This window comes from Sapajus apella, unplaced genomic scaffold (genome assembly GCF_009761245.1).
Source record: "Sapajus apella isolate SASKATOON/1434 unplaced genomic scaffold, GSC_monkey_1.0 scaffold71, whole genome shotgun sequence".
NCBI classification, from domain to species: domain Eukaryota; kingdom Metazoa; phylum Chordata; class Mammalia; order Primates; family Cebidae; genus Sapajus; species Sapajus apella.
This window is the reverse complement of record NW_022437011.1, coordinates 6,041,360-6,061,643: the sequence shown is the minus strand read 5'-3', so window position 1 is coordinate 6,061,643 and position 20,284 is coordinate 6,041,360. Positions and strand designations below refer to the sequence as shown.

The following is a 20,284-nucleotide window of genomic DNA, read 5'->3' as shown; positions in this document are numbered from 1 at the left end:
ATTATAAGATTAAATAAATAAGCTAAAGTTAAAAAGCACTGACCTATTGAATCCACAATTCCAATTCTGGGAATAGATCCATGCATAAATATGATTTTACGTAGATGTTCGTTAAAGGAAAGACCTGGAAATAGTCCATTGTTATGAGAATGTTCAAATAAACTGTGATATAGTTACACTTTCAAATAAGGTGTAGGATACTGTACATAGACCATGAGGAAGACCGTTTTGTACTGACATGAAAAAAAATCCCTAACACATTATTAAGTGAAAAAATGCAAGTTGTAGAAAAATACCTATAGGGGAATCTCACCTACATAACAATACAAATGCAAACGTATAGAAAGGAACTCCAGGAGCAGGAACCCGCATCCAGGAACAGAGCCCTTTGCTCCTCCCTCAGAATGAATGGAGACCAGAAATCAGATGTTTATGTCCAAGAAAAGCAGCATTTCGTTCAGCACTTCTCCCAGATCGTTAGGGTGCTGACTGAGGATGAGATGGGGCACCCAGAGACAGGAGATGCTATTGCCCGGCTCAAGGAGGTCCTGGAGTACAACGTCATTGGAGGCAAGTATCACCGGGGTTTGACGGTGCTGGTAGCATTCCGGGAGCTGGTGGAGCCAAGGAAACAGGATGCTGATAGTCTCCAGCGGGCCCTGACTGTGGGCTGGTGTGTGGAACTGCTGCAAGCTTTCTTGCTGGTAGCAGATGACATCATGGATTCATCCCTCACCCGCCGGGGACAGCTCTGCTGGTATCAGAAGCCAGGCGTGGGTTTGGATGCCATCAATGATGCTGTCCTTCTGGAAGCATGTATCTACCGCTTGCTGAAGCTCTACTGCCGGGAGCAGCCCTATTACCTGAACCTGATTGAGCTCTTCCTGCAGAGTTCCTATCAGACTGAGATTGGGCAGACCCTGGACCTCATCACAGCCCCCCAGGGCAATGTGGATCTTGGCAGATTCACTGAAAAGAGGTACAAATCTATTGTCAAGTACAAGACGGCTTTCTACGCCTTCTACCTTCCTGTGGCTGCAGCCATGTACATGGCAGGAATTGATGGCGAGAAGGAGCATGCCAATGCCAAGAAGATCCTGTTGGAGATGGGAGAGTTCTTTCAGATTCAGGATGATTACCTTGACCTCTTTGGGGACCCCAGTGTGACTGGCAAAGTTGGCACTGACATCCAGGACAACAAATGCAGCTGGCTGGTGGTCCAGTGTCTACAACGGTCCACTCCGGAACAGCGCCAAATCCTGAAGGAAAATTATGGGCAGAAGGAGGCTGAGAAGGTGGCCCGAGTGAAGGCATTATATGAGGAGCTGGATCTGCCGGCCGTGTTCTCACAGTATGAGGAAGACAGTTACAGCCACATTATGGGTCTCATTGAACAGTACGCAGCGCCCCTGCCCCCAGCTATCTTTCTGGGGCTTGCGCGCAAAATCTACAAGCGGAAAAAGTGACCTAGAGACTGCAAGGGCAGATAGGAGGCCTCAAAAAAAAAAATTTTTTTGTATAAAAAAAAAAAAAAAAAAAAAAAGGAACTCCAAGGAGGCTACAGTGCTCTTGACCCATAGGGAGTGAAAGGAGATAGAAGATCTGAAATAGGACTTTCACATTTCCTGGAGCACCTCTGTCCTTAAATTATAAGAAACAATTGTTTATGTGCTTCTTATGTAGAAAAAAGCAAAGATCCCTGTGTATTAGCTTGCTAGGGCTTTCCTAAAAAATACCACAGACTGTGTGGCTTAAACCTCCGAAATTTCTCCCCTCACAGTTCTAGAGGCCACAAATCCAAGATTATCCAAGAAGCCAATCCAAGCTGGGTCAGCTTCTTCTGAGCCTCTCTGCTTGGCTTGCAGATGTCCATCTTCTTGCTGTGTCCTCATACAGCCTTGCCATCAGTCCAACAAGATCGGGCCCCACCCTCATGACTTCATTTGACCTCAGTCAGCCTTTAAAGGCTCCATCTGCAAATACAGTCACCTTCTATGTTAGTTTTCTATACAGAGTATTCTACACAGTAGAAAGCATATGTGCCAAGGCAGGGAGGGGTGGAGAAGTGTGGTATGCTCAGCACCGCAAGAGAGTAGATTGAGGGAGATGAAAAGGCAAGAGGTGAGAGGAAGAGGTGAGCCTGGCCGTGAAGCCTCAGCTGCTGCCCTCCAGGAAAATACAGCACATCGTGGATGGACAAACAACACATATATTTTTAAAGCATTTTACATACTTAATCACCAGCATGGATAATGAGCTGTTGTCCACTAGTCCTTCCTGGCCTTCTGGGCCTCAGTTTCCCCATATGCAGGAGAAAACCACATGATGCCTAGAAAAGCTGTAGGTCTCTGCACCACTCCCCCTGGCAGCTTGCCATATCCTAACAGGCATGTAACGCTTTGGTTGAAATGCCAGTAACATGGGAAGCCTTGCAGCTGCTGTGAGGGATAACCACTAGCTGAGGGCAGGAGCACGCAAGCCCACAGCATATGATTTCAAGTAATCCCACCACGGAAAGGGGCCCCGACATGTAGAGAATATATTACAGCCCCACACCTCCCCTCTGGGCTCTGGACTTCTGGGGCAGGTGCGGGCACATGTTCCCACCTGTCTCACTGGACCATGGTAGGTACCACTGGAAAATGCCAGGCGTTCATATCACACATAGTTCTGATGATGCAAATATTTGTAAACCCGTCCATGAGAACACTGATTTATTGGATCAGTAGATCTTGAGCCCTTGCTGTCCAAATTCACAACTCACCTGTGCCTGCCTCTCCCCATTTAACCTCCCCACCCCCCCACCCCCCCTCGCCCCCCCACTGCCTCTGCAGGCAGCACAGGCTTCTCCAGCAGCAGACAGCTCTGCCCTGCGCCACTCTGCTCATCCCGCCTCCCCAGCAGCCACCACTGCACGGCACCCTGCCCGCCCGCGTCTTCACCCCTCCCCTTGCTACCTAATCCTTCCTGTCAGCATTTAAATAAGTCTCTTGATCCAAAAAAAAAAAAAAAAAAAGTAACTATAAAAATTCCTCCCTCTATCTTACTTTCCAGCTCCCAACCTCTTTCTCCCCTGCTCCTTACTGCCAGCATCCTCAAGAGTTATTTACACTTCTCACTGCCTCTTCCACAAGTTAACTCTTACGAATTCTTTACCCCCCATCCCACCCACTCTTGACCTTGTTGAGAACTGCTCACTCCTCAGATCTGAGGCCAAACACCAGCCAGCCTTCCCTGACCCCCAGACTGGGTCAGTGGCCTCAGCACCTAGACCCTCCTCCAGCTCTGAGTACAACAACAGGTAAAAGACTAATTGACTAGCTGTTGAACATACATCACTGGCCAGACTGTGTGTTCCACCCAGGCATGGATCATTATGCCCAGGGCCTCCCTAACACATGCCAGGTGCATAATAGGTGCTCCATCAATGTTTGCTAGGCGGCTGAAGGTTGACTGCTAGGCCTATGCTAGGCTATGGAGGTGAAAACAACATTCATTGAGGGCTTACTAAGTGTCTGGCACTGTTCAATGTCATCTATGCATTAACTCCTTTAATTCTCACAGTCTGTTTAATAGGTATTATTATGCTCTTGTTACAGATGAGGAAACTGAGGCCCAGAGTGGTCAGTCACCTGCCATGGTTGCATAGCTAGTAAGGAGCAGAGCCAGGATTTAAACCCATGCAGACTGCAGAACCAGTGCACTTTGCACTATCCACACTTCCTTTCAGGTCAGGTGTCTACGTTACACCTCTCTTGTACAGCGAGACCAGGAGTGAGCCCTGCCCTCATAAAGCTTCCAATCTAAAAGATCCTTATAGGATGTCCCCAAGTAGACCAGGCCCAGTGTTGATCCTCAACAAAAGCCAAGTGGTCAAGCCTACTGATTATAACCCTGTACTCTTGTGGTACATCCCAGCAGCCTCTCCTGGGCCCTTGCTGGGTTCACAGCTCCTCAGAGTGTAGCCTCTGCCTGTGGAAAGAGGAACCCACTGCTCAGGGAGCACACATGCACCACCGACCTCAAGGCTATGTGAGGGAAGCAGTGTTATCTCCATAAGCTCAAGACCCTCACCTAAAGTTACACAGCTAATAAGGGCTTTTGAGTTCAGGTCCGTTTGATTACAAACCCCATGCCTCTTTCCTGGTCTCCAACTGTCCTCCTAGGACAGAGGTCCAAGGAACCTGTCTAGATAAAATATACCTGCTACGCTCAGGGGCCCACTCAGCATTCTGGCATAGATACAAGGTCAGAAGGAATAGAACCTGGATTTAAGTCTAACCCCACTACCTCCAAAGAGAACACAGCCATATTACCTCCTATAATCTACACTCAGGCTTTGCTCCCCTTGAATTACATATGCTAGATCTATAAACATCCTCCCTGGCAGCATTCTGAGCAATAAGAAATACACTGTCTAGTAAATTCACTGTGTTGTTCAATGTGGTAGCCATTAACCACATATGCCAATCAAGCACTTAAAATGTGGCTGGTCCAAACAGATGTGCTGTGAGGATAAAATTCACACTGGAGTTTGAATACTTAGTATGGAAACAATACAGTGAGCTAGCTTAATATTGTTTTATAATGCTTACATGTTGAAATGATATTTTTGATCTGCTGCATTCAATATATTACTGAAATTTATTTCATCTGTTCAATTTTACTTTTTAGAATGGGGCTAGTAGAAAATCAAAACTTATCTATGTGGTTCATCTTTTTGGCTCACAATATATTTCTAGTGAGCAGTACTTCTTTAGAGATTAACAAATATAATAGTGCTGTGGTGGCTGGTGCATCAGCTAGCAGAGCTATAAAAATTAATGAATAACCAGATGAAGTGGCAGTGGTTAGCTGCAAGTGGAGAATATTGGGGAGAATACCCAGTGAAGGATAGGGGCAGTCAGTATGAACTGATCGAGGCTTTTCAGCCGTGAGTCCGAAGGAGCTAGGCGGAAAGAGTGACCATCATGCATGGTTGCAGCGAGAGTAATTTCCCCTTCCCTGTGCCATCTGTAAAAAAACCGCACTGAGTTCTGCTTAGAAGTCTGCTCTCCGAATGTGCAGGCTGTGTCTCCACTCCTCAGGGTGGAAGGGCTCCGTGGTTAAATCGTGGCCTTCGAGGGTGTGTTGTTGTCTCCCTTGTTCCACAGGAGGACGCAGATGTGGAATGGAAATTTGCCCGAGCAAAACTCTGGCTGTCTTACTTTGATGAAGGAAGAACTCTACCTGCTCCTTTTAATCTAGTGCCAAGTCCTAAATCATTTTATTATCTCATAATGAGAATCAAGATGTGCCTCATAAAACTCTGCAAATCTAAGGCCAAAAGCTGTGAAAATGACCTTGAAATGGGCATGCTGAATTCCAAATTCAAGGTAGGTAGCATGTGGTTTATGGGGCTGGAGAAGGCAGCAGGAGGGGGCGGGGGAGTTGAGTGTGTTTGAGCCAGATGGCTGTCCCCACCCCATGCAAGGAGGGCCGGTACTCTGTAGAGTCTGCCCAGACACATCTGAAAGCCCAAATGCCAGCAGAGGCTACTGTGATACCTCCCTTTCTCCTTGCAACCCCTTGGAGAGGTGCCCTACTGGAAACTTAGCAAGCTGCCTGGCTGAGCCATGACCCCAGTGAAGGGAACTTCTTAGTGGACTTGGACCAGCTTTTCTCAGAAAGCATCTGGAAAATGATCTCTGAGAAGAAGGCTCCCTTCCCACTGTCTGCCTCTCCTGGGGATTCTCAATGTTTACTAGCGTGTTAAAACATCTAGGGAACCCTGAAGGAAAGACATCCATCTAACCTTAACTCAGTGCTTTCCACCCAAGTTGACTAAACAACATTCTGTAACCCTTACTAACATCCTGCAGAGCCAAAGGTCCTAGGAACAATGTTTTAGGAAGCTAAGCAGCAGCAGGTAGATCAGCTTTCAGAAGCTGCCTTATTGAGACAGCCCCGTATGTGGATACTGTTCAAGGCCTAGGAGATACGTAGGGATGTATGTATGTTTTGTGTGTGTGTGTTCTTTCTCCCCCAGAAGACTCGCTACCAGGCTGGCATGAGAAATTCTGAAAATCTGACAGCAAATAACACTTTCAGCAAGCCCACCAGATACCAGGTAACCACTCCTTTCCCAAACATCCAAGCATGGGCAGAAGTGGACTCCACTAAGACACAGACTTAGTCCCATGGCTGTGTCATCCCTTGAGGACGCAGCTTCATTTCTTCCTTTGTTGCACAAATATTTATTGAGTGCTTACTATATGTCAGTCACTGTGCTGCTTCCTGGGGATACAGATACAGATGTGGTTTCTACCTCAGTGGTACCTCCAGTCTAGTGACAATGGACAATGAACAGGTAAACACACAGATAAATGTATGTCCTCAAACTGATAACAGTGGCAAGAAGAAAACAGGAGGATTCGAAAACGGAGACAAATAGGGAGCTCCTGCTCAGATATGGTTTTCAGAGAGGACATCTTCAAGGACAGAACAGTCAGCCAAGACTACTCGGATACAGAAGGCAGCCATGTGTGGCCTTCCAGGCAGAGGAAGAGAAAGTGGCAGGTCCAGGCCCTGTGGAAGCTGAGAGTGGAGGAAGGTGAGGTCAGAGGGCCAGACCACTGTCAGGATGTGGATTTCTCCAAGAAGACTAGGGGAGAGGGTATCTTTGCAGAGGAGGGGAGATGATGAAATTGTCTTTGTGCTTTAAGAAAACCACGTAACTGCTATAATGAGAGGAGGCTGGTGAGGAACAAGAGTAAAAGCAGGGAGACCTGTGAGGAGGATGTGACGGTTGTTCAAGTACAAGGCATGGCTGCTTGGATTGAGGTGTGAGTAGGGTGATGGAGAAAAACAGACAGATTCAATGCACTTTCTGGATGTATAGCTGCTGGGCACTTATGGGGAGGGCTAGCTGCACCCAGCATGGCCCCAGGTGTCCGTCTTAAACAGTCAAGTAGATATAGGTGTCTTCAGACTTGGACTGCAAGCCTGCCAAATCTATTGTCATAAAAATTAGAAAAAGGTCTTTTGTGCTTGCAATCCTTGCATTGCTTTTGGAAATGAATGCCAGATCTCTGTACCCGTTTGAATCAGCCCACATGCCAGTGATAAACAATAGCTACAGATGATCAATTATAAAAGTTCAGGCCACTCCTTTCCTGTCTTCTACTTCTTGATGATCAGCAGCTTCACCCAGGCTGATCATTTCTTACCAGATATAAATTTTAAGCTGTCCTGAGCATTCCTCTGGGGTAGAGGTGATGTGCCCCTGGTGCCACCTTCCCACAGGGAGCAATTACAGACTTAGATCTTTTAGATGCAGGTCTCTAATTGAATCTCTCCAACCATATTTCAGAAGCCAGCTCTGCAGTTAGGAGGATTTAATTGCACAATTAAGAAATGGCTCATCCCTCAAAGAGCTTATAGTTCTGTCAGATGACAGGCAAAAAATTGGCAATGGGCAAATCTTGTGTTTAATCGTGCACAAAATTGGGACTCACTAGTTTGATCTGCTTTGAGCTACTTTACAGACCAAATCCTTTGGTCAATGGAAGGATTTCTATTTCTCAGCTTTTCAAAAAGTGTAGATTATTTGTGTCACAGAAAAGATAGATACCCAATGGGTTAGGGCCAAATCTCTCCTAGGTTTTGAGCCGAATCAGATCTTGAGATAAAGGAAGATCAGTTCTTGTGAATGTCCCATCCCAGAATGAATCCTTTCTGAAGGACACCATTTCCAAAAGCAAGCTCACAGCAGTCCCATCTCTATCTTCCATCCTCAATGGTTGAGTTCCTGCTGCCTTGAATCTCCCCAGGAACTTCCTGCTGTGATTACAAAGATTGGTCGTCTACAGCTTCAGGCGACTGATGACCTTGGAAAGCTTTGCTCATCTTGTAATTTGTGACTCCACAGAGAAAGCCTGAGGCTACTTATTCAAATAGCTGTCACAGAAAAGAAGAAAGAAAAACTGAGCCAGTAGGCATCAGAGGAAAGGGGCTGAGGGGAAGCAGTCTTTGCACATGGGCTCCTGGCTCTACCCTGCTAGGCCGTGTGGTATCGTCCTGAGTCATGATCTGCTCACAATAGAAGAAACCCTGGGAAGTCACTAAAAGACAGCTGGATGGAGGCTGGACACTAGCTCAGGTGTCATCTCCCATATTCCTTGGAGATGGGCACTGTCTTCAACCCCATTTCGCAGATGAGGAAACTGAGGCTCAGTGGCCAAGGCCACACAAGTCACTGAACTAAGATCTCTGACTCGGAAGGTCCCCCAGTCTCACCACATCATACTGCCTGGACACCTGCCTGTTATGTATCTTCATAGTGTTCCACCAGCACCTTCCTCAGAGCCTGTCTTGCCTGTGTTTGACAGTCACCAGGAAGAGACCTATCTGAGCCTCCCAAGCCCACAGTGAGGGCTTGGAAGGAGGCAAGGAGCAGAAGGCGGCACTGGGGTACTTTTGCTATCACCAGCAGCAAGGACAATTTGAGTGGGGTTCAGACGGTGGCTCCTCTCTTTTCTTGGGCCTACCAGTGACCTTTCAAGTAGCATTGCTTTCCGCCCACAGCAGCTTCCGAAGTGCAGAGAACATGAGCAGCCCAATTCACCCCCTCCTTCTTAGAAACCAGGCCCTAGGCAGAGCTGCTCTCACTGAGCACATGTTCTGTCAGCCTCTCACGTGTTGTGGTTCTGAGAAATCACTTAGTGTTCCCAAGAAGATAAAAGCAGCATCGTTCACACACATTTAGTTATCAAACGTGCAGCCTTTTTTTCTCTTCGTTAGATTTCTCGACTGTTAGAGTTTCAGGTGTTTACTCAGCTGTTTGTCAATCCTTCTGCTTTTGTGAGGTCTTTGTTGCAAGGGAAGACAGCTCCTTCAGACTTCAGAGGCTTTCTGTGTTTTTCTTTCCTTAGGCTCCAGGTCGTCTGAATTATTTTTTACAAAACGATTTTTTGTAATGTGTTTTCCAGTTTGGGCTCTGCAGACCTGAGACCAAACAATGAAACAAAACGATGATACCGGTGAGATGACCAAAGTATGCCCCCTCTCCAAGCTCCCTGTGATCTGTTCCACGATCCAGCTTGTCCGTTTGCTGGGGTAGGAAGGATACACATCCATATACTCGCTCTCAGAGGCACATTTCTTCATGGTCAAAGCAAACAAGCCATATCCCGAATAAACCATAGAATCCAGGCACATCCATCACTCAAATACACTCCAATCTTTATGCTGCAATCTGCTCCGCAAAACCCAGTGGGGAGTTGTCTTTTCCATCTTCTAAATGGGCTTTACTGAAGACATCAAAGAGGATGGACAACTTGCCAGTGCCTATTTCTTCTATTCTTGTGTCTGATAAACCTGTTTAACATATGACTTGTCCTGTGATCCATTTGGTACACTCTCTTCCAAATGTTCCTCAGTTTCTGTTTTCTTAGGTGAGCATATTGCTTCCCTCTGGATCCTACCTCATTGGCCATCGTCAGTGTACAGTATGTGTTCTCTTCTTTGTCTATGTCCTCAGCTGCCCTGGCTGTACAGGGAGAGTTGTGTCTCCCATAGAAAGATGTCCTATGTTCCCCTTTACCACCAGCAGCCAGAGGCCATCTGGCCCCTCATAGTCTGGACTGTGGGAACCGTGTGCCTTCCTCTCCGGATGTAGGGCTCTGTGTGACAACTACTCTTATCCATTGTGTATCTCGTCTTCATCCACTTGAGTATTCTTTGCCTGAGTGGGTACACTAAATACACTCATTTCCAGTACTTGCTAATGCATGCGGGCAGGGCAGGGAGAGTTGCCACTACCAGGGACATAGTAACTTGGAGAAAGCTTATTATTTCCATGAAGAGAAAGAACTCTATGGAAGATAGCAAAGAGGTATCTCAAACTCATCACAACATACACACATTTCCCCCGTATAGTGAAAGAAGGAAGGCTTTCTATGTCCATCTTTTCTATTCCGTTGGGGCAAATGTAATTGCAACTTTACCATTTTAATGAAATAGAATAGAAATATATATTCTTTGTACTATCCATGCCAAATAGAACTTTCTCCAACCACTTCAGACTTTCTGGTGGCAAAACTGGCTTTTGCAGATACCAAGTTGTCTAGCATGCAAATACAGAAGGGAAGTTAGGTCCCTATGAGGACATGAAGTTTTTTTGGTTTTTGAAACAGAGTCTTGCTCTGTCACCCAGACTGCAGTGCAGTGGCACGATCTCAACTCACTGCAACTTCTGCCTCCCAGGTTCAAGCAATTATCCTGCCTCAGCCTCCCAAGTAGCTGGGACTACAGGCGTGCATCACCACACCCAGCTAATTTTTGTATTTTTAGTAGAGATGGGGTTTCGCCATGTTACCCAGGCTGGTCTCCAACTTCTGGCCTCAAGTGATCCACCTGTCTCAGCCTTCAAATCCCAAAGTGCTGGGATTACCGGCATGAGCCACTGTGTCCAGCAGGACATGAAGTCTTTAAGAACTGGCAGGTGGTCACACTGCTCTCCCTGAAGGTCCCTGTCACTCTTGTAAGTGCCCTGGAGGTGAGGAGGAAGGCCAAAGTGTCCCTGCACATCTGCAGTGCTCATCTGATTCTGCTTCCACAGGAAGCTTTATAATCCTAATGCACGCTGAGGGCTTCAAAGTAAACCTTTGCTTTTCTAACCTCTGAGCCCTAGGTCTACAGAAACTTTGGCTCAGGTTGTCCCCTTGCATAAAAAGACTCAGTACTCAGACACGGTCCAAACCCTCTTTGACTAATGGGAGCCAGTTTCCCACATCTCATTCCCTAAACCATCTTGAGCCTTTACTTTGATGCTCAGATGAAACCCCAGCTTTGGTTTCCATGCTGGTTAAATCTCAGATCTGCCACTTTCCAGCTGTGTGACGTTGGAGAAGTCACATCAGTCTCTGAGCCTCAGCATCCTCATCTGTAAATGGAGATGACAACTCTCATCTCACTGAGTTTCTTGGAGGAGTCAGTGAGATCACTTTTGTGAGAGGCTGGCATGATCCTAGTCTATGGAAGCACTCAGTGCATTTGCTTCTTTGCTTCTTCTTCATCCTTTCGCCCTTCCTCCTGAGGGGTTCCTCTGCACCGAACAAGGCTGTGAGGAGGATCTCACCTATCCCAGCCAACTGGAATCTGAGGGGCACATTTTCTATTACTAGTAAATATATGCTATGGAACGTTCTTAAACACACAGAGTGCACACCAAACCGGAAGGGCTGTAATTCCGGCTACACCTACGAAAGGATTTTCCTCAACGCCACTTGACTGCCAATCTCTGGCTTATCATTTTACATGAGAAACAGTAAAGTTCTTTAATCGATGGATCCAGAAACTGAAGAGCCCTTAATTCCTGAGGTTTGCCTTGGAAAGTTAACCAATTTAACTAGGTCTTTTTAACTTGTGTCAGCTTGAAAGCTTGCAGTGGAAGAACACTTCTGAATTTCTTATTCAGTAAGAATGACAGATACCTAGGTGTCTTGTTTTGTTATATTTTCTTTTTCCTGAGAACTAGTTTAGGACAAAGTTTTTGTCTTGTTTTGTTTTTCCAACTCAAAGTGAAAACAGCATTACTGAGTCTCATGGAAAGGGATATCTATATATATTATACAGATATAGATGTTTTTTGTGAGATAGTTTCTTGTTGTGTCACCCAGGCGGGAGAGCAGTGGCATAATTTCAGCTCACTGTCACCTCCACCTCCCAGGTTCAAGTAATTCTCCTGCCTCAGCCTCCCAAGTAGCTGAGTTTACAGGCACACGCCACCACAACTGGCTGATTTTTGTATTTTAGTAGAGACGGGGTTTCGCCATGTTGTCCAGGCTGGTCTTGAACTCCTGACTTCATGTGATCGGCCCACCTCAGCCTCCCAAAGTGCTGGCATTACAGGCATGAGCCACCGCACCTGGCTCAAAAGGGACATATTTTTATAACGTAGATAACTTGCTTTATTGACTAGACTATGTCCATGAGAAATTCAGCACTGAGAGTTTAACCACTAGTAGGATAAGACCCAGGCTTACTCTGACAAGGAGCAGCAGGGAGGTAACTTGCCAATTAACTGTTCAGCCTGAAATCAGATCACGACTCAAGGCACAGAGCTAGTTGGCTCATGAGCCCAAGGGCTGAGAAGGGGCAGCGCTAGCCTGAATGAGCTAAGCCTGGTGTTATCCTAGAGAGCCTTTCTGGGTTCAAGTGAAGCTGGAAATCACAGGCCAGGAAGCATCTCTGTAGCAAGCTGTTCACAGTTAAAGAGATGGAAAGAACCATAAATTGGTGGTAACGAGTAAATCCTCCAGCTCTTTGCACCCAGTTCATTTACTTATTTGCAAGATGCTTTTCCTCAGCCTATATAGCAAAGCCAGGAACAGAATCAGGTCCCTACAGGTCTCTTCAAACTAGAAAATGCTGCCTCTGTCCTCTTGGTCCTCAGGAGTGAGCAGTGAGAAGGCCACAGGAAGCGGGGACCAAGGAGCTGGGAAATCCCTTCCTCTCTTCCACACTGCTCATCTCTTGGAAGATTCACAAGTCTCGGCTACCCGAGTATTTTTAAATCCTGTCATTTCACAGGAACCCTGGACCAACTAACTGGCAAAATCCAAAGTTCACCTCCTGCAGTCTTTCCTACACTTGGCTCTATTCTTGGTGTCTCTTAAGTGTTTATTCATGCCTCACCTGCTTAACAAATTCAGTATCTGCATAATAAACGGGACTTGAGGGCCAAATCCTTCTCCAGTGTGACTCCGGCAGCGCAGTGTCAGGCCTGTGGGAAGTGGCATCTCTGTAAAACCCCAGAGGCTCAGCTGTTTCTGCCTCTGCTTCTGGTAGGAATTTTCCAAGGTATGGTGGACTTGTCCTCCAAGCCTGGTCCTGACTTCTGTACCCACCGGATCTGCCCTCATGAAGGACACACTACCCACTATGACCTCCGAGGGAGGCAGTTCCACCCAGGCAGGCCTGCTGAGTCTTCCCCAGCCCTCCGTCCTTGAAACAGAACTGAGGTCCAGGAAAGATGACATGACCGAGCAGGGCAGAGCCAGGCCAAGGCCCCTGGAGCAGAGCCGTGGATCCAGGATCCCCGCCACGCCCTGCCCTGCTGCCCCCGCCCCCTCTCTGCTTGGCTCAGCTTTTGAGAAGTATCCTGTTAGGACATCCTGGGGTCAGGTGGGCATTGCATCCTGGCTACACAGAGACTGGCCAGGTCCCCACACTGTGCAGGGCACCCCGCCAGAGTGGGGCACCAGGCATGGCAGGGTCGCCGTGGCTGCTGAAGCACTTCAAAGGAGGGAGGGGTCCTGCTGCCACTATGCTAGGCCAGGCCTGTCTGATCCCTTCCCTGCTTGGCATTTCAGAAAATCATGAAACGGCTCATAAAAAGATATGTCCTGAAAGCCCAGGTGGACAGAGAAAATGACGAAGTCAATGAAGGTGAGTGACTGGATTTCTACCCTTGTGGTGACCTAAAAAAACACGGGTTCTGCAGGTCAGAAGTTGGACACGGGTCTCACAGGGCTGAGGCCACAGTGTTGTCTGGGCACTGGGCTCCTTCCAGAGGCTCCAGGGAGGCTCAGTCTCCTTGCTCATTCAGTTGTTGGCAGAGTACATTTGCACGGGGCTGCAGGCCTGTCCCGTTTCCTTGCTGGCCACAGCTGGGCTGCCCTGAGCTCCAGCACTTGGTCTGTGCATACAGCCCCTCGCCTCAGAGTTGGCAGCAGGCATCAGATACCCTCATGCTGCCACCTGCCCTGCCTCATCTTCCATCGTCCCATCTCTGACGCACTCCTCTCCTTCCTCCTCCACTTTTAAGGACTCATGTGATTGAATTGGTGCCACCGGGATTATCCAGAATAATCTCCCTCTGTTAAGGGCAGCTGATCAGCAACCTGAATTCTATTTGCCACCTCAGTTCCCCCTTTGTGGGGGAACATGACTATACCCACAGGCAGAACGCCAGGGATCAGAAGGGGAACATCTTGGGAATGGAGGACATTCTTCATCCTCCCACAGCAATGGTGGCCTTGAGCCAACCTCGTGCCTCAAGCGCAGGATGGTTCGGAATAAAGTCATTCCGCGGTGCATATACAGTGAGCAGGCGCCCACTGCCTTCAGGGTCTGCCGCCGCTTGCTTCTCACTGCCCCTGTCCTGCCTCAGTTCGAGGTTCTCAGCATCTAACTGCCAGCAGTAGGTTTCTCAAAGTGTTCCCCTCCTCAGAACTAGCTGTTAAAACTACAGATCCCAGACCCCACCCAGACCTAATGAATCAGCATCTCGGAAGTGGGGCCTGGGGATCTGCTTTTGGAAAACTGCACCAAGGGTCTCTGATGCACACTGAGGTTTACCAACTATATTATTTTCACTGTTTGGGTTGTAAGCAGTTACTCTTAAATGAAAAGCAAATTACTTTATACCAGGTTACTAATGAGACACCTGTGATAAATATTTGCTACTTAGAAATAGCCTCATCCGTGAATGAAGTTTCTGTTCTCCTTGTTCGGGCCAAGGGCAGTACAGGAAAAGCCTGGTCATTGGGTGATCCTCCGCTTCATCCTGGGGTACCCGGCATGCAGCTCGAAGCTCAGTGACTGAACTGTCCCTGGGATGACATGGTTTAGAGGCTGACAGCAGCCTACCTACCTACTTGTAGGTCTCAAACACACAATGGCCATGTATCATGCCAGCCAGCCCCTGTCCTACACACTCAAGCAGTGTGTAACTGATTTAGGTGAACATCATTCATCATAGAAGTTGGGGGTACCCAGGTGTCATGCTACTTAAATTACACCATGAAACAGGGGCTCAGTGAAGCACCTGATAAAAATGGGGGGAACTATTTACTTTTAGAGAGAAATATTGCAACGTAAATCACAGGTACATTGTTCCTAGACTCTGGCTGGAGATGACTAAGCTCTCTAAACAAATGTAATCATTTATTCAGATTCATACTAAAGTGATTGCTGTCCAGCTATAATGTCAAACTGGAAGCTAAGGAAGAGGCAATTTGGTGCAAGGAAGTAACTGTTAGACTTAGTCAAAAACCTGGAACTCAGCTGGGCGTAGTGGCTCATGCCTGTAATCCCAGCATTTTGGGAGGCTGAGGCGGGCGGATCACCTGAGGTCAGGAGTGCGAAACCAGCCTGGCCAACATAGAGAAACCCCATCTTTTCTAAAAATACAAAAATGAGCCAGGCGCAGTGGTGGGCACCTATCATCCCAGCTACTTGGGAGGTTAAGGCAGGAGAATGGTTTGAACCTGGGAGGCAGAGGCTGCAGTGAGCCAAGATCGCACCATTGTCCTCCAGCCTGGGTGACAGAGAGAGACTCTGTCTCAAAAAAAAAATATATTTTGACAAATGATAGGGGGTGTAGCCATTTGTCAAAATAGATCACACTGTACCTTTAAGATCTCTGCCTTTTATGTATGTAGAGCACACCTGAAAAATAGATAAGTAATGTTTCCACAGACAGTGGACTCCCACATGAGCCAAGTGCAGTATCTACAGTATTAGGAAGGATCCTTTTGAAACCAGTTTGTGGTTAATAAGAAGATTCCCACAGCCTAGACTTCTAACTGCAAGGTTTGCTGTGGAAATAAAAGTGAAAGTCCCTGCCTGCTAGGTGGTCCCTCATTGTGGAAGGAGGTGGCAGCAGGCACTGTCCCAGCTCCTGTCAGTGAGGTGGTGCTGCTGCTTGCATGGGCTGAGTGGACCCTGCTAGGTGGCCCGCTCACTCCCGGGAGGCTGGTCAGCTCCATGGCTACCATGGCTGCATCTGCTGTGACCAGCCATTCTCTACAGGCTCCTGGGAGTTTCTCTTCTCTACAAATAACAAGGACAGAACAAAACATAGCTCATCAAAATCAGTGCCCCAGTTAATGGAGTTGTTGCTCGGAGTCTTGAAATCTGCCTTTAATGACTCCAAAACAAACTTCCTAATAAGCATTTTATGAAACAGGCGCTAGACACAATTCACAGCCCTGATCTTGACACCTCTTTCAAACTCTTAAGGGAAAGGTTTTCCTGGAAAGGGAGGAGAAGTGGTTTCTATGGATGGATGTGTCCTTCAGTGCTAGGGGAGCTGGGTGGTTCTCAGTTCAAACAGAGCTCCCCTTGCCTCACCTTTATCCCTGGTGGGCTGGCCCAGGGATAATTTGTGACATTCCGCCGGAAGGATTCACATGCCCACATGCGCATGAGACAAGCCCTCAGCTTCCACCTGCTCAGACTCAGCAAAATCTCCTCTGTCCTTGCAGGCGAGCTGAAGGAAATCAAGCAAGACATCTCTAGCCTGCGCTATGAGCTTCTTGAGGAAAAGTCTCAAGCTACTGGTGAGCTGGCAGACCTGATCCAACAACTCAGCGAGAAGTTTGGAAAGAACTTAAACAAAGACCACCTGAGGGTGAACAAGGGCAAAGACATTTAGCAGCCCATATCGGCATCTGTGACTTCTACCAGCATTCCAAGGCCAGGTTGGATGCCCTGGCCCCCACCCCTGGTGGGGAGGGGTCCCTAGCCCACTCCTCTAGGACACAAAGGGGATCTCCTGGCTCAGTCTCTTGCAGTATGACTGACATCTCCAGCCCACTGGCCTGTCTAGACCCAGAACTGCTGTGAATCTAGGCAGTTGGGTAAGAAAAGCTACCATGGGAGGAGGGGAGGAAGAGCCCCCCCGACGCATGTGAGACCTTTGGTCCAGCTGCAGTGAAACCTGTCCCTGTGGCCAGAGCAGGAAAAGGCCATCTTGGGTGCACACCTGTGCCCTCCCACTGCAAATGGGACTGCAGCTCTGGTTGTATCCTGGGAAGACAAACACCTCATCCCACCAAACCCTTCTCACTCCCTCCCTGCCACCCCTCAACACATCCAAACAGAACCAGGAGGTGGCCTGTGATCTATTCTTAAGTGCCAGATGAGAACACAGATAGCCTAATAGCAAAATAGTTATATTTGTTTATATAAAAAAAAAAGTTTAAAAATCAAAAACTGTACTGTAGGTAGCACTGTTTAGCAAACAACAACAAAATCCAAATGATGTATTTTTACCTTTATTAAGATTATCTTGTATTTACTATTTTTACCTAAAATGGAAAGAAATAAAATTACCTCATAATAACTTCTGTGGATACGCTGCCGCTGCCAGGGCCGCCCCAGTCGCTGGCCCTGTCTGGAGGTTGCCTTGGGAACCCCTGGCCCAGGGACGCTCTGGGAGGAGAATGGGCCGGTGCAGTGGGGGTAGGGTGGGGAAGGAAGGCCCCACCCCTCTGAGAGTTGTGCAGCCAGGATCCCCAGAAGCTCCAGCCTCCACCTCCAAGCCCCTCCTCCTGTGCCCAGACCTAAGGTCAGGAAGGAGGTAAAGGAAATGCAGAAGAAGTGGAAAGTTTTCTCCCATTGTAGAGCTTTCTTCCCTGTGAAAGAAAGGGGAGGGGCAGGAATGAGGCCTCAAAGTGTCCCCCCACCAAAGGGGCTAAGTGTGAGTAGGAAGAGCAGCCACCAGAGGGCGCTGAGTCCCAAACTATTCTCGTTCAGAGCAAGTATGCAAAGATGCCATTGGCTTCCAGAAGAGCCCTCTGGTCCCAAGGAAACAAACACTCCTAGGGCTGGCCAGAAGTACTGCGCACTTGCTGTGTACCAGGCACTGTGCTCTGGGCTTTGCACCCATCAGTCCACCGGATCCTTACACCAACCCTGTCAGGAGGGTTATGGTTACAAATTCACATGACTTGCAGACGTCCTAGAAGAGGAAAAATAAATATATAATAAATATATATGTGTATGCATGTGTGTATGTGTAAATGTATATACGTGCATATATATAGAAAGAGGGAGCTTGTGTTTCAAGATATACAATACGTCTTTGTCTTCAGGGACTTTTTTTTTACTTAACTCTGCTATAAGAAAACAGCTGATCAGATGTGATAAATAGAAGTGGGGTTAGTGGCAGCATTGATGGGGATGGTGAGGGATGATGACAGACTGCACAGCCGTGCCCTACCTAAAGCAGGCTGCAGACACTCCACCCAGCTCACTGCTGCCATAAGGAATATAGGTCCTGTTTTGCCACATCTTCCCAACTGCTGAAAAAAGGAAAAAGTCAACATTTGCTGGGCGCCTAGCAGCCCAGTTAGGCAGCAGAAGATGAGACATGGCTCCACACCTGGGCCTTCCCAACCCAATCTGTACCACCACCTAGTATTCAAGCAAGACAGAAACAGAAGCGTTTGATGGGTACTGGGCATACCATACATGCAAGGGCGCTTGATAGACATAAACTGTGGCCCAGGAGGAGGACCCATAGAGGATCAAGGATGGATTTCAGAGAGCTTGCCAATCCTAAGGTGCCCTTCAGGCTGTGTGCTTGCCTGCGATGGTACACTGTTCTGGAGAGAACACCTGTAGCTTTTCGCAAGCGCCCATCCAGACGCCTCCTGCAAGCCCACAAGTGATGAATGACTTTACTCAGCAGCTATGTACGGAGCCTCTTGCCAAGTGCTGGGGACAGAGCCATATGCATCCAGTGGGGCTCTCTTTTTAAGCCCAGATTCTGAAAAGGGAGGCTGAAGTGCTTTGTAGAAAGAGCAATTGATTCATCCAGGGGACAAATTGCTAACACTTCTGGAAGACTGCCTTTCAGATCCGTCATTTATCTTCATCAGGATGCTAATAAACACTTCTGAGATGCATTCTACAATTTCTCTATCAGCCTTCAGCCAAAGGCAGTTGGCAATCCCATTTTCAAACCATGGGTCACCCTTTTCCTATCAAACCTGTCTCAGATCTACTCCTTATAAAGGAAAACCAGTCTCACTAAGTAATTAAAAACTGAGAAAGAAAACTAGTACCATCCATTAGGGTTTTAATGCCATGTCTAGGAGGTAAAGGTAGTTCAGGAATGAATTCATGGCTGCCAGATGGCCATGAGGAAGGGCAGAAAAGGGCCCCTTTTTGTTGGAGAGCTGTTGGAGAGGTCTGGAACTGAGAGCCAGCAGAGATCAGCAGCCTGAGCAGGGAAAGGAGCTCAGTCATCTTCCAGGCACTGACAATCTCCCTCACTTGCCCCATCTCTTGGGCCCACGCTGAATAAGCCAGGCTGGGGAAGCAGCTCTTGAAGAAACCCAAACAGGAGGGTGAGGAATGGAAACTGAGAGGGGCTCAAGGGCAGATGGGGAGAAGAAAGGGCCCAGGTCCTCCCTGGAAAGTTCACAAACACTCCCCAAGATGTGCATCTTGCCAGAGGCACCCATTTGTCCCCTGCAGCTCTGCACACTTGCCATCATTCTGTCTACGACTCTAATGTACGCATTCAGCATCTGTCTCCACTGCTCCAGGGAAGCTCCATGAGGGGGCTGAGTCTGTTCCGTTCCCCACTGAGTACTGGCACAGGGCCAAAGAGTAGCCACTCTTGCTGAATTACTTGTGAATTACTGCAGGGCCCTTCTAGTCCCCAGTTTTCTGAAGTTCCTTCAGACAGCATCATCGGGCCCTGGGAAATTCAGTGAGTTTGCAGAAACATAAGCCATCCTCTGCTGTAGCTCAACCCATTTCCCTTCTAGTTACAGCTTGGAAGGGGGCCTAGTTACTTGCCCTAACGTGGCACACTCTGATGCGGGAGTGGCAGCCCCTGTCCAGGCTTCCTGGGTATCCAGTGGTTAAGCAGTGAGTTCTCCAGTGTCTTGTCACCTTCCAATGGCCACTAATAGGACTTGACAAATCACAGTGACATTTCCCATGCAGAAGCCCCCAATTAGTCCCCTGAGCTGTTCCTAAAGGACCATGCTCACACACTTGAGAAAGCACAGTGGCCGCCTCTGCCCATCAGAGGCTATCTCCTTCCCTCCCAGCAAGGCCCAAAGACAAAGCGTTGGCCCACACAAGCCAGGCAAGGGGAGCTTCCCCAAGGCAGGGCCAACTCCTCAAAAGCTCTGACCAGACACCTTCACAAGGAGACTGACACCCTCCCTTGCTTAGGAGCACGCAGTATCTGGTTACAAACAAGCCGCCTTGAGCCCATAACTTCTCAAAATGCCCATGACTGCGTCTGTAAAGTGCAGTCTGAGAGCCCCAGAGGCTGGCAGCCAGGCGGAGCTTCATTTGCAGAGGCAGGCACGCCTCCACGCTATGTTTATCCCAGCTGTTTCCTGTATCCCATGCAGGGTGGGAGTACTAAAGGGAAGGAGCTCCAGGAGAGACGCACAGATGTCAATCAACTTGATGAAGAACACAGGAGTGAAGCCACTTCCAGCCCGGTCTCCCGGGCAGAGCCAGCAGGAGCTGGGCTAATGCTACC

General features: G+C 48.1%; 1 protein-coding gene and 1 pseudogene across 2 annotated transcripts in view; both read left to right on the top strand.

The window, feature by feature from the left end:
* TRPC7 (transient receptor potential cation channel subfamily C member 7) overlaps positions 1-17,570 on the top strand; it is a 148,162-nt gene extending 130,592 nt beyond the window's left edge. The window contains exons 9-12 of the mRNA XM_032250356.1: positions 5,154-5,375; positions 6,029-6,109; positions 13,356-13,431; positions 16,254-17,570. Of these exons, the coding sequence (XP_032106247.1) occupies positions 5,154-5,375; positions 6,029-6,109; positions 13,356-13,431; positions 16,254-16,423 (549 nt within the window). The 3' untranslated portion in view covers positions 16,424-17,570. The remainder of the gene's footprint in view (positions 1-5,153; positions 5,376-6,028; positions 6,110-13,355; positions 13,432-16,253) is intronic.
* Positions 358-1,501, top strand: LOC116531530 (annotated as a pseudogene). The gene has a single exon (XR_004260472.1). The product of XR_004260472.1 is annotated as a farnesyl pyrophosphate synthase pseudogene (transcript).
* Positions 17,571-20,284: the final 2,714 nt, after the last annotated feature.